General features: G+C 39.9%; 1 protein-coding gene across 6 annotated transcripts in view; it reads right to left on the reverse strand.

Moving 5' to 3' along the window:
• LYST (lysosomal trafficking regulator) overlaps positions 1–13,672 on the reverse strand; it is a 151,462-nt gene that overhangs the window by 72,529 nt on the left and 65,261 nt on the right. For 5 of the 6 annotated variants that reach the window (XM_005291190.5, XM_042848372.2, XM_042848374.2 and 2 more), the window contains 8 exons: positions 12,206–12,350; positions 9,204–9,377; positions 7,786–7,943; positions 7,351–7,541; positions 5,253–5,498; positions 3,524–3,697; positions 1,702–1,851; positions 820–957 (listed from right to left, as the gene is read on the reverse strand). In XM_005291190.5, coding sequence (XP_005291247.2) covers positions 820–957; positions 1,702–1,851; positions 3,524–3,697; positions 5,253–5,498; positions 7,351–7,541; positions 7,786–7,943; positions 9,204–9,377; positions 12,206–12,350 — 1,376 coding nt within the window. The remainder of the gene's footprint in view (positions 1–819; positions 958–1,701; positions 1,852–3,523; positions 3,698–5,252; positions 5,499–7,350; positions 7,542–7,785; positions 7,944–9,203; positions 9,378–12,205; positions 12,351–13,672) is intronic. The other variant, XM_042848373.2, reaches the window with a different exon arrangement.

The raw sequence follows: 13,672 nt of genomic DNA on the forward strand, positions 1-13,672 counted from the left end.
CGCGCACCTTCTCCTAGGAGCCAGACTTGCTGCTGGCCACTTCTGGGGCACTGTGTGGTCCATGGTGCCAGGACAGGCAGGAAGCCTGCCTCTGTACCCCCAACTGCGCCGTTGACTGGGAGCCGCCGGAAGGTGTAAGTCCGCACCCCAACCCTATGCCCTAGCCCTGAGCCCCCCCCAAACCTGGAATCCTTCCTGCACCCCAAACCCCTCATCCCTGGCCCCAGCCCAGAGCCCTGACCCCCTCTCACACCCCAACCCCCTGCTCCAGCTCAGAGCCCCTCCCACACCCTGAACCCCTCATTCTCAGCCCCACCATGCAGCCCTCACCCCCGCATCCCAACCCTCTGCCCCAGCCCAGAGCCCCTCCCACACCCCAAACCCCTAATCCCCAGCTCCGTTGGGTTGCAGGCATCACCAATTTTCTTCAACTGGGTCCCCTGAAAAAAAAAGTTTGAAAGCCAGACATAAAAGGACCATCTTAACATTCCAGTGGCAATGTTCCAGTGGCAATGGGTATAGGAATGAGTCAACATCCCTTGGCTCCTGAGGTTGGCAGGAATGGTGGCACTACCCTTAGCCATTGGGGGTACTAGAGGATCTTGCATCACCCTCCGATGACCTCTACAACTGATGTGTTCTGGTGAAAATATCACCACTTCATAATGTCTGTTAGAAGGTAGGAAAAGGGAAGGACTAATCTTTATGGGGATACTTGGGAAAGTAAAACTAAAAACATTGAAGAATGAGGTGCATTTTGTTTCTAGTTTAAACGGAATTATTTACCAAGCACAAAATAATAGAGAAGATTCAAAGTACCTGCAGAACCTGACATGTTAGCAGGAAGTGATGCACCACTTGAGCTTTTAACAGTTGTTTGATGTTAAACATCTGCTGGTGATGGTTAGCTCTGATAAGGATTTCCAGAGCTGCTAAAAGAGTTTCCCAAACACCTTGCTGAAAAACAGAACAAATAATAGTATAAAACAAGCAGCACCAAATATAGTAACTGTTCTATCTCCTCCTCTCTCTATTTTATAGGCGATGCTATCCTAGTTTCAACAGATTAAGAAGGTAATATGAAGCGTTATAACTGAATCAAGATGCTTTTTAACAGTATTTGCATGCAAAGAAGGAAGAGGAAAATTAAAAATTAGTTCCAAACTCTGACCTAGAAGAAGCATGTTAAGGGGCATAATTTAGTTTTTAACCCTTAAAATTTGAGATTCTTTTAACGTCTATACCAAGTTTTGCAAAGTTAATGAAAAAACCTCAAAAAATTATAATTGTATGCAGTGTTGTAGCCGTATTAGTCCCAGAGTATTGGAGAGACAGGGTGGGAGAGGTTCTCTCTTTGAGGTCACCTAAAGAGCTCTAGGTAAGCTTGAAAGCTAGTCTCTCTTGCCAACAGAAGTTGGTCGAATAAAAGATATAACCTCACCCACCTTCTCTCTCCAAAAATGTATAACAAAATTGAAGGATTTGCAATTATACCCTTGCTATAACACTGAATGCAGTCATGAAGATCTGTGCTATATTTAGTTTTATTCTGGGTACAGACTATTTTGGTAGCTGTTCAAATCCCCAAACTAGTATGTAGAGAAGCATTTCAGACTAAGTAAGGATGATGACAAAAAGGAAGTACTGTACTTTTCTTAGACAGGAATCCATTTTATTTATCTGTATAAAGAAGGTAAATACCTGTGCTTTAGACCATATCTTCCAATCAAGCAGCAACTCTTCTAACAATTTAATATCTTGGATTACTGCAGTGGAATCTGCATCAAGCATGAATTGTCCGCTCTCATTTATATTAAGAATCTCATCACTGCAGCAGCCTTCAAGAAGTGTCTTAAAACAGAAAAACAAAAGTACTTGAGGTTTTGATTAGAGTACTGAAGACCACAATTACAGCCACCCATATTTTAAGAAGGGTTGTTTCCAGCTCATCCTTATCTGCATCCTTTCTAGAATTATGATGGAACATAATAGGCAGCAGGTTTAAAACAAACAAAAAGAAGTATTTCTTCACACAGTGCAAAGTCAACTTGTGGAACTCTTTGCCAGAGGATGCTGTAAAGGCCAACACTATAACAGTGTTAAAAAAACAAACTAGATAAATTCATGGAGGATAGGTCCATCAATGGGTATTAGCCAAGAAGGGCAGGGATGGTGTCCCTAGCCTCTGTTTGCCAGAATCTGGGAGTGGGTGACAGGATGGATCACTTGATGATTACCTGTTCTGTTCATTCCCTCTGGGGCACCTGGCATTGGCCATTGTCAGAAGACAGGACACTGGGCTAGATGAACCATTGGTCTGACCCAGTATGGCCGTTCTTATAACTATACTTAATCCTGCATCAACACTGGATTAGAGGTGGACTAGACCTCCCAAAAGTCCTACATTTCTAGGATTCTATGATATTTAATATCTTTGTTTTCTCTTAAAAAGGCATTTTAGTAATCAGAAAGCCCAGAGAGCTTTTTATGGCTTAGCAGGCCTACTTTCCAGAAGTGATCAGTGAGTTTAGGTGCCCAATTTGACACCCCTTAGGAGGGGCCTGATCCTCAGAAGATTGGTGTACAGCACTTTCTGAAAATCAGGCCTCTCTTAGGCGTCTCAAGTTGGCCAGCCAAAGACTAATCACTTTTGAAAGACTTAGCTATAGACTAACTTCAGAAAAGAGGTCTACAGAATTTAAGGATTGTAGTCCACTTTCTCAATAGGGCAATGCACACATACATCATATGCCCATTTCAAACAAACATTCTCAAGCAAAAACGAAGCTTTGAAAGATTCAAAGGCAGTCATTGGGATGGTCTCCTCCAAAGGACACCTATTCCTGTGGTTCCCAGAGAATCCTGCAGTTTTCCTCCCAGGTATAATACAATTTTTATGTAAGGTTCATATGCCTTACATCCATCAAATACCCTTGTCAGGAATTCCTGTGCCTACGAAGTAGATCAAAAACATTTCCATCATAGAGCAGATGTTCCAAAAGAAATGCTACCAGGATTACTGTTTATGAAAACTACATGTAAGGGATTACATAGATAACAGTTTTTGCTTTCAAGATTTATCCAAACTCTTCCTCCCCTCTTCCCAAAACATCCTACACCATCTACTGTGATAGCATAAAATGAACAGTGTCAGTTCAGTCCCCTCTAAAATAATATTTTTAGCTTCCACTTCCGATTTAAAGATTTCACCTGTAGGTTTCTAAAATTGATCTTCTGTTTAGCTTGTCATCTTAAAATAACTTTGCCAAGGGGGGGCAATTATAGAAAATTGTATTTGCAGTTGTTTCTTTCCCCTCAAACCCAAATGGTTTCTGTAACATTCTCTCATTTCACCCATCCTCTCAGTTTCTGGATTGAAGGCAATTGTTCCTGCATTGGACGGGCTCCAAACCAAAAATCTGCATCTCAAGTAGGGCTTCAAATCTAGGACTAAGAGCATAGAGGATCTTCTAAACAACCATATAGTCCAAATTAAACTATACAAACATTAACAGCATTATACCTTCAAAATGTGAAATCCAACAATACACTTGGGTTTAATCAACACCTGATGAATCATGGAATATCCATTACAGTTTTCCATCTCTTGTATTCTCTGTTGATTGTATTTTGTTACCGAGAGTATAACTTGCAGTGCTAAAGCTTGAGTCTCTTCACAGTTGCTGATATCTATAACCTAAAAATAAGCCAGTTTTAATAATTCAAGTGATAAACATTTGATAGAGCTAGTGTAATGATTAATGTCTTAAGGCTCAATTAGGCTCTCATATCTATACAGAAATACCACTCCATTATTCTACCTAAAAACACAGGATTTCCAATAGAGTTAATGAAGAAGATCTTCCAACAAGTTTGAGACCCATGACAAAGATCATCCCCGCTGGAGTGAAAAAAAAAGATGCTCCAAAAAATAAAACTAGAGCAGAAAAGTGTAAACAGCTCCCTTTCATTCTGGGAAATCACATGTCCAGCACCTGCTCAATGAGGTTGAGTATTTTATATAAAGAGGAGGAGATGCTTCGTAAATGCTATAAAAGCCCCTTCATTTATGGCTCCTGGAGATCTAGAACATGGCAGACTGCCTATAATGTTAAAACTCTATTACACATAGCACAGAGGTAGTGGTAGCTGTGCTGCTGGATAAAGCTGGTAAACAGACAATACAAATATGGAAGTAGTAAACAATGGGAATGCAGTCCTGGACCCTACGAGAGACAACCCATAACATTTGAATTAAGTCAGAGGTGTACGAGAAGGAAGGCTCAACTGACTTTGTACACATTCATATCCTACTCTGTTGTGTACATGTAACAATGCTCCATTTCCAACACCTGTGCTGCTTGACAGCTCTAAAATCATGCTTCATTGATGTGAATGCTGTGTATGGTAGAATGTGTAGTTATGTAAAACTTAAGTAACGCAGTAAAAATTAATAGGAATAATTTCCATTGCAGATTTTGCCTGAACACCAGAGAGCCTCATTCCCATACAAATTTAGAGTTTACCCCAAAAGTAAGCAAGCCCTATGAACTGCTTGTGCCCCTCCCTCTGCCCAGGATAGCATCCTTTTAGGTTTAAAGACATTCAGAGATTATTAGATCTAATTTGTACCATTTTGTCATATGTGCACAGTGCATAAAAAAGGTGAAATTGATCCCATACTTTTATTACATGCACTATAAACACACAAAGTCTTCGTGCTAAAAAAATAGAACTCCTATGAAGAGGTCCATTGTATTTCAAAACAATTTGGAACAGCAGTTTGTAACCAACACATGAATTCAAATATTTATATGTGAATATGAAACAATGGCACAGGTTAATAAAAAGATTAAACAAAAGTTACGTTTTCATTATATAAACTCCAAAATATTTTAAACACAAGCCATATCTTGATATTTAAGAGGCTAGTACCTCCATAAAGTCAGATGCAATGTACATTAACACATATTATACTTTCAATATTTTTGAGTTTAATTTGCACAGGAACTTGCAGGATATAATCACGAGCTGTTACAACAGCTTCTTGTTTCTTTTAAGATGCACAGTAACCACATTGCGTTGGTTGGTTATGTTACAAGCTACATTTTCCATAATGTCAAAGGCATAATTTTTAAAAAATAAGTGAGAATACTACATTTCAAAATTCTAACGAGAGAGCCGAGTCTTAAACCACAATAGATGTGCTAGACTGAGGGGAAAAAAGTATTTGACAACTTTAAAACTCTTACCCTAGCAAAGAGAAAGACAAATGCACCTGTTCCTCCAATCTCATGCAGTATGCCCTGAAGAGTTTTATATTCAACAGGCTGAAGCATTTTCAGGTGATGAGGATCCAATAAATTGCTCTGCACTTCTTTTGAACTGAAAGGTCTCTGAGAGGGCACAGTTTTCACTTGACCTTTCAGTCTAATAACAGGTTCATAGATGGTGTACTGAGCAGGGCAGCAAGTGGTATAGACAACAGCGAGACTTTCCTGAAACATACATTTAAGAAAGTTCCAGTTTCTAATCAGTTCTTACTTTGCCTTAAGAATACAGAATAAGCTTATGGCCTAGGAAATACAGAGCAGTAGCTTCAATAAACTTGTTTCTACTCCTCTCTCAAAATATTTTTCTAAATATACATTTGAGAGGCAGAGACACGATGTGGTTCCCAGGCTTTCGTCAAGATATTTGAAGGATAGATTTCTGAAAGCAGTCACTATCTGAGATTTCCCTTCCACCTTTCCCCCAAAACTTTTAGGAGTATTGTACATTTAAAAAAAAAAAAAAAAAAAAAAAGAGAAAGGTTATTTGCTGGTGGAAGGGATTGACAAGCTTCACTTCCATTTAAAAAAAAAAAGGAAAATTTTAGAAATGCCTCACAGTAAAGACTACAGGTGCTCCTTTCAAGTAAAAAAAGGATTGCTATAACACAATTTTCACCTTCAACTTTGTTCTCGGGTCTTCTAATCTGCTCACATACCAACATTCTTAAAGATGATGCCTAATACACAGAAGACTACTTCAAAATCCTCAGTAGAGGAGGTGAAAAGGTAATGAAATTAGAGCGAAATTCACTTCTATCATCAAATAAATAATTCACCCCTCAACTCCAGACAGGGCTAAATAGTACCAAAGAAGCTTGCATGGGGTTAATGTCATACTTTTAGGGGGGGAAAAAAAGAAAAGAAAAGAAAAAAAGAAAAGAAAAAACAGGCTATGCTTTCGTTTGAAAAAATTACAAAAAAAATTTCTCTGCAAGTCTTAAAATCAACTCACTCATGAACAGACAACTATATTTCTCTGAACATTTTGCTATTTAAATTTTTAGTTCTTCCTTTACTGTAAAGCAAAATGAGATAATAAAAGTTGTGTCACTCTGGTTCATTAGGCATTCCACCTACACCACTCTTTCATCTTCTCTCCCCTCCAGCCCATTCATAAGTCTAATACCTGTAAGCAGGGGTGTGTGCAGGAATTTAAATTTGACTGCTTTTCGAGGAGCATGCTAAAACATACACAAATGAAAGGTTCGTGTGAACACCCCCCCACCCATGCCCAGCACTCCAGCAGATTTCTTGGGATGCCTCTGACAGGGACGCCCAGCAGTGAGGAGGCAGAGACACACTGTGTCCCTGCAGCCCGGGGAAGGGAGGAAGCAGCAGGGCTGCTGGCTGCCAGCTATGCTCCTCCTCCCTCCACCCCTACAGTTGCTACTTCTCCTTCCCTGCTGCTGGAGTCCCAGCCCTGCTGCCTGCTTTGCAGATCAACCACTGAGGTGAGTCCGGGGTGGAGGCAGAGGCAACAAATGGGACTCCAGCAGCAGGGAAGGAGAACCAGTAGCCGTATGGGTGAGAAGAGGAGGAGCTCAGCTGGCAGCCCTACTGCTTCCTCCCTCCCCAGGCTGCAGGGCCACATGGGGATTTTTGGGGAGGCCTGTGCCCCTGCTTGTCCTCCCGTTGTGCACGCCTTTACCTGTAAGCTTCATGTTCAGCCAGACTCAATTAACAATTAACAGAACAGCAAGTGAAGACAAAATCTTGATGAATAAGAGGGGGCAAAAGTCATCCGCTACTTGCTAGCAAGGTGCCCAATTCAACATCCATTGAAATCAATGGGAATTCTTTCCACTGAGTTCTCATTGAAGTCAATCAGGCCTCAGGGAAACTCCCATTCTTGGAGAGCAGAGGGCCTCAAACAAAGAACGCAAAATAAACAGAACTACAAATAAAATCTCTTGTACAGACCAGGATTTCTGTGCCAATGCAATTTAAGGCCCCCCGATTTGTTAATGCACTGCTAAGAGTTAAAGAACCCAGGCTTTAACTTGGACTAGAAACTTACAATTAAAGGTCCAACGTCCACTTCTTTCTTTTTCATGAAGAGTTCCTTAATTTGTTCACACTGTAGAATGTCTTTACTTATGTATTTGGAGTAGTCGGTCATTGTTTTGCCATATTTACAAGGCATTACAGAGGTAAAGTCTGGCCCACAGGCGTATAGGTAGAATGCTTCCTCTGGACCAATCTTTGCACCTAAAACAGAAAAATAAAAATCTAATTATCTATCTTCACACTGTTTACAATAATTCATATGCAAGCAACACTCAATTCAGGGATCTCTTTAGTATTTAGTAGAACTTTTATTTTTTGTTGTAGTAAGTTTGCCTGTTAAAAAGTTTCTATTTAGCTCATATTTACACTATCTTTACATTCAAAACATGTAAGTTAAGTGGAAAAAGTTATATGTATATTTTTTTGCCTTTAAATAGATAAATACCATTAAAGAGAAGCAGATTTCCCAGATCCCATTTCCCAGCCAATTGTAGCCGCTCTTCTTGGGATGATATGCAATGACCAACCATACAAAATGTTTTATTGCTGTCAGATAAACTTGTTTTTCTTGGTAGAGTGTAATCTAAACTGATCTCACGTTTCCTAAAACAAATAAAAAAGCAAAAGTTTAAATATTGCAAAGTTCTTGAAAAACTTATCAGAATTTCCATCTAAAATATTCAAAGTACAGTAAATTTGATTAACTTTCCAGGATCGTGTTCATTTTTAATATTAAAAGATACAGTCAAGATATAAAATTAAACATAGCCTCTTAAATTACTACAAAAGCTTTAAGAATATATTTATAATGCATTTAACTATTTATACTACTTATTGTTTGCATTTCACTCAGTTTAGATAGTGAACCTAGAGACTATTAGTTTCACTTCTTTGTCAACTATTAGCAAATTGCTGTTATGGCTTGAGGAACACAGCAGAATTATGAGGTGCATAGAATTAACTCCACGCCCTTGCCAAAAAACCTCTCTCACTAAAGCAAACAGCAATTGTACATTGACAACTAACTAGTTAATCTGAAATTGGATTTGTAATTCTAAACAATACTGTGCAACTGGTAGAACAATTTTAATATTGTTACACCAGAACGAAGATTTCCCAAGTCACTTGCCTGCTGAACAGATTAAAAAAAATTATTTTAGAAAGGAAGGAATTGACAATTCTTTTTAGTAGATCATATATTTTAGAAGGCAGCATACCGACCACAGATTAATACTTCAAACACAGAATCTACACATCCTCCAGGATCTACACTTTAAGAGCAGAAGATAGTTCTCAGACATTCAATGCCTTCCTTCTCCTCCTCCCTCTCCAACCCATTCTCAAAAAATGAGTGTCCCCTCCTCCCGACCCTCCCATAACATGCCTTCCTTCTCAGCCAGGCACCAAAACCACAAACCATTCCTCTTTCCCTTTCACAGATCAACTGCCTTCTTTGTGTTTGTTACCAGCTTGCACCTTGGAAATGATGCCGGCTACTAGCTCCATGCAGGTACCCTTTCTGACCCCAGTCTGAATTCCTGTAGTGTCCTGCCTACTCTACTGGTTCCTGACTGGAGGAGGAGGAGGAGGAGGGGAACCAGTACAAAAATCACAGTGAGGGTAATTGGTCATGTATGGGGCATGGGCCTGAGGCTGAATATGGATTCTGAAAGCAGATAACTCACTATGCAAAATGTCCCTTTTTTCTCACCCCAAGAATTGAGTCTCAATACTGTCCCCTCTATGAACCCTGGCTCAGTGACCTCTCTCTTCACCAGCAAAACCTTAAGGAATTAGTCTGTTTCCACTAGCTGGCTTCTTAAAGATTTAGTTACAGTGTGAATTTTCTGAAGTGTACTTTACCTCTGACCAGAGACCCATAGCGACAGTTCTCCGTGGATATTCTTCTTGCCTTCTGGCTGTTGCAAGTACGTTATTGCCAAATGCTGCCACTTGCCTATAAGGAAAATGTTCTCTGGTGATTCAGCCTGTGCTAGCAGGCCAGCTTTCATTTCATCATTTGGATCCATACACATACTACAAAAATAGCAAAGGAAGAAACAGGTAAAGAGTTATGGATATCTACTTTTATTTATATTTCTAAAACTGCATTTATAACTGCGTCTAAGATCAATTTTATTCTAAAATACTTTTTAACTTTCATTTAAAGAGAGTCCAGCGGAGAGCAACGAATATGATTAGGGGGCTGGGGTACATGACTTATGAGGAGCGGCTGAGGGAACTGGGCTTATTTAGTCTGCAGAAGAGTGAGGGGGGATTTGAAGGCTGCTGTCAGCTACCTGAAAGGGGGGGTCCAAAGAGGCTGGAGCTAGGCTGTTCTCAGTGGTGGCAGATGATACAACAAGGAGCAATGGTCTCAAGTTGCAGTGGGGGAGGTCTAGGTTGGATATTAGGAAACACTATTTCACTAGGAGGGTGGTGAAGCACTGGAATGGGTTACCTAGGGAGGTGGTGGAATCTCCATCCTTAGAGGTTTTTAAGACCCAGCTTGACAAAGCCCTGGCTGGGATGATTTAGTTGGTGTTGGTCCTGCTTTGAGCAGGGGGTTGGACTAGATGACCTCCTGAGGTCTCTTCCAACCTTAATATTCTATGATTCTATTAATTATAGACATTCTAAATATAGAGAGCTGTGATCTTTTGGGCTGAGCACCCAAATATGAGTCAGGAACTCTTGACATTGTAGCCTGGGGAAAGTCACTTACATTCTCTCTGCCTGAATTTCCCTAGATATAAAATAAGAATAATACTCCTCTACTTCACTGGGGTGTTGTGAGGGTACTACATTAAAAAAAGTTAATGAAACACTTGGATACAACCTGTTCTAGAAGTCAAATCTTTAGGGGGGTGTAAAATTATGTTTGTGAACAGCTTAGAAGATTAAAACCATATACAAATGCTAAGTATTAAATCAGATCATGGGTTTTTCACCCATGGAATATAAGCAATTTAAAAAAAACAGCAGATATGATTGTTAAAAATGAGTGACGCTGACTAATGCACTATTTCAACTGTTCATGACTTTAAAGTTTTGCCAGGAGACAATGCTCAGGGTAGTGGACAGCCTAAATCAATTACAATTTCTGAAAATTGTATCTTACAAAGAACTGACTGAATGCTGAAATCTTCATTAAATTCATTTTAAAAGATGCAATGCATACAGAATTAGTTGCAACATTTTTGTAACAGAAAAGAAAGATCATACAAATAAAACCTGAGCAAATATTTATCATCAGGGCAGCTTAAATGAAGTTAGTTTGTTACAGTACCAGCAACAGAAATATAAAGGAGACTTCACCACAGATGTAGTATAAACAGAGAGAGACTAACAGCAACACCTCAATTCTTAAACGTTAGTGGTAGCCTGTAAAATTTAGTCATATTGGCATAACATTTTACTTATGTTTTCAGAGATGCAAATACCTTTCTAGCAAATCATTTCTATGAAGAGGCCCATTTAAAAGCTACTTCATTCTTTAGAAAGTTTGAGGGCAACCCCACCATCAACACCCACTGCTTCTGCTACCATCCATTTAAGGCTGTGTGAAATTGTCATAACTAAAAATGCATTTACATTTTTACAAAGCCAAAAGTCTGAAAAACGTGGCACAGGAAACAAATACTTTTGTTTCCTATGAATGAACAAAGACAGCAGAAACAGTCACACCTCCAGGAACCACCCTGCATTAGCAGGTAACCCAGTCATGGGAAGTTCAATTTTCAAATTTAGATGAAAGATTCAACATTTGGGTGCTCAAATCAGAACAAATCCAAGAACCTCAAACATTAGCCACTTTAGCCCCACAATATCTCTGAGGTAGGTAAGAATTAAGCTCATCTGAAATAAGGATAAGCAACTAGCCCAAGGTTTTGCAGAAAATCTATACCAGAACCAGGAACAGAAGCCAGATTTCCCAATTCCCAGTCCAATCTCCTAACCAGATAACAATGCCTTTTAAAGAGAAAAGAGGGTTATTTGGGTGCCTATAGTAGGTGTCAGTCTCAGGGTCCAAGTAAAGTTGTTTGTATAAAAAAAAAAAAAAAAAAAAAAAAAAACCATCATGTTTGTTTATTAGCTGCTTCTAGAGCCAAAAAGGGGAGACAGGTTAGGGCCACGTTGCAGTTAGTTATAACTCCATTAAAAACTCCAGTCTGCTGGTTGATGTCCACAAATTTACACATTATGATGAACACCAACCAGCAGATAAGAATTTTAAGTTAGACCCAAAGTTGGCCTGACCAGGAGGACTGTAACTATCAGCATATCCTAAAGTTGATTGGATCCAAGGTTAGAACAATTCAGCACTCACCATTTCCATCTCCCCAGGAAAGACAACATTCTTCCATTCCATTTTGATAAGCATCTCACCTTACTGCCTCTCTTCCTCTGTCATGCTGCCTCCTATACTTGGAACAGCCTCCCTATTCTTATGCATCAATCCTTCATCCACCTATCCAAGCAACTTCCCTCCTTCCTTCTTAATTCCTTCATCCCTCAGCTGCTGTCCTTTATTAGCTCTTATTTGTCTTACATCTCTTACAACTTGCTCTGCACAGGCATAGGATCATGCCTACCTGGAAAAAGATGAAAGCCTGGAGCCAAAGCCTGTACACAGGGAAGGTTTCTTTAGGTTTGTAAAGCACCGTGCCATAAATTTATGGCATGATGTCAATGATCTTTCTGTTCTAAGTAACCAATAATCTACAAGCCATACATATACATAGCTTTGTCTTCTATCCTGGGGCTGACTCCATGCTACTACTCCAGGTCAGCTCGCACAAGATGTCATACATTATGGAATTTACAATTCTTCCTACTTTTGGGCTAACAGAAATATACAGTACCGAAATATGAACGCTCCAGTGTTCAAATCTGCCCAGACTTGCATCATCAATGCTTTGGAACCCAATGAAATTATATGAATGCAGCCGTCTTCAATAAGTTTGTCCCCCAAGTTAAGGTACTCCATTCGTACAGATTTGCTTTCTTCTAGGAAAATAAATAGATATTAAATAAAATAGCATATATAGCATTTATAACTAACTAGACCATGACTTACAACAACATCTGTTTAGAGTCCACAACGTGCAAAAAAGCAGCTTATATATCATAAGAAACTTCTTTAAAGGTGAATTGACTAGTATAAGCACTATGTTGTAGTTTCATCGTTGGAGCCTTAGGTCTTCCTTGGTTAGGTCTATCTTACATTAAAGTTGACGTAAAGCACTCTCTAAAGCAGTGGTGGGCAACCTGCGGCCCATCAGGGTAATCCGTTGGCGGGCTACAAGACAGTTTGTTTACATTGACCATCCGCAGGCACGGCCACCTGCAGCTCCCAGTGGCTGCGGTTCGCTGTTCCCGGCCAATGGGAGCTGCGGGCCACAGGGACATTCTGGCTGCTGCTTCCCGCAACTCCCATTGGCCGGGAATGGTGAACTGTGGCCACTGGGAACTGTGGGTGGCCGTGCCTGCGGATGGTCAGTGTAAACAAACTGTCTTGCAGCCCGCCAACGGATTACCCTGATGGGCCGCAGGTTGCCCACCACTGCTGTAGAAGGTATCTCCACAGGCATGCATTTAAATTTTCCACTTTAGTTTAAGGGGAAAAGAAAACTCTGGAGGCAATAAATCTGCATGTTCTTTGAATCAGCATCTTTACACAGAGCCAGCCATGCAGCTACTATAATTGCGTACAGCCACAAGTCACTTGTGTTTTAGGCCCTCACCCAGCAAAGCACTTAAGCACATGAGTTCCACTGAAGTCAACAGAACTTCTTGCATGCTTATAGTTAATCAGTTTAAGGGCTTTGTTGGACAGGAGCCTTAGCGTGCATCAATAAATACTTAGAATAGTCTATGTATGGAATTTGTAAAATATTTTCCCTTTATCACCAAAAGCAAAGGCCTCAACTGGGAGCAGGCATACTAAGTTTTGGATTTCAGCCTTGTTACTGTAACCTTGGGTAAAAAGGGTTTCTGGTTAGAAGTTTAAAATGGGAAACTTATTTTTCCCTCCTTCACGGACTACAGTTTGACTAAATGTTTGCCCAGACGGTGAAATTTTTGAAAAGCTGTAGAAGCACATTAAAGCAAAAGGTTTCAGGGTTTGTGGTCCTGCTCGCAGCAGCAGTCCTTTCCTCAAATATGTAGTCTCATTTAATTCAGAGAAATTGCTTGCTTGAATAAGGGTTTGAAACGATTTTGTAACCCGAATTATAATCGGCATTATCAGCTCCCACTTAAAAACAAAACACTCTACAACTTCATCAACTTTTCAAATAAAGGACCAAAATGTACTCAAGAGACAGAAG

This window comes from Chrysemys picta, chromosome 3 (genome assembly GCF_011386835.1).
Source record: "Chrysemys picta bellii isolate R12L10 chromosome 3, ASM1138683v2, whole genome shotgun sequence".
Classification (NCBI taxonomy): Eukaryota; Metazoa; Chordata; order Testudines; family Emydidae; genus Chrysemys; species Chrysemys picta.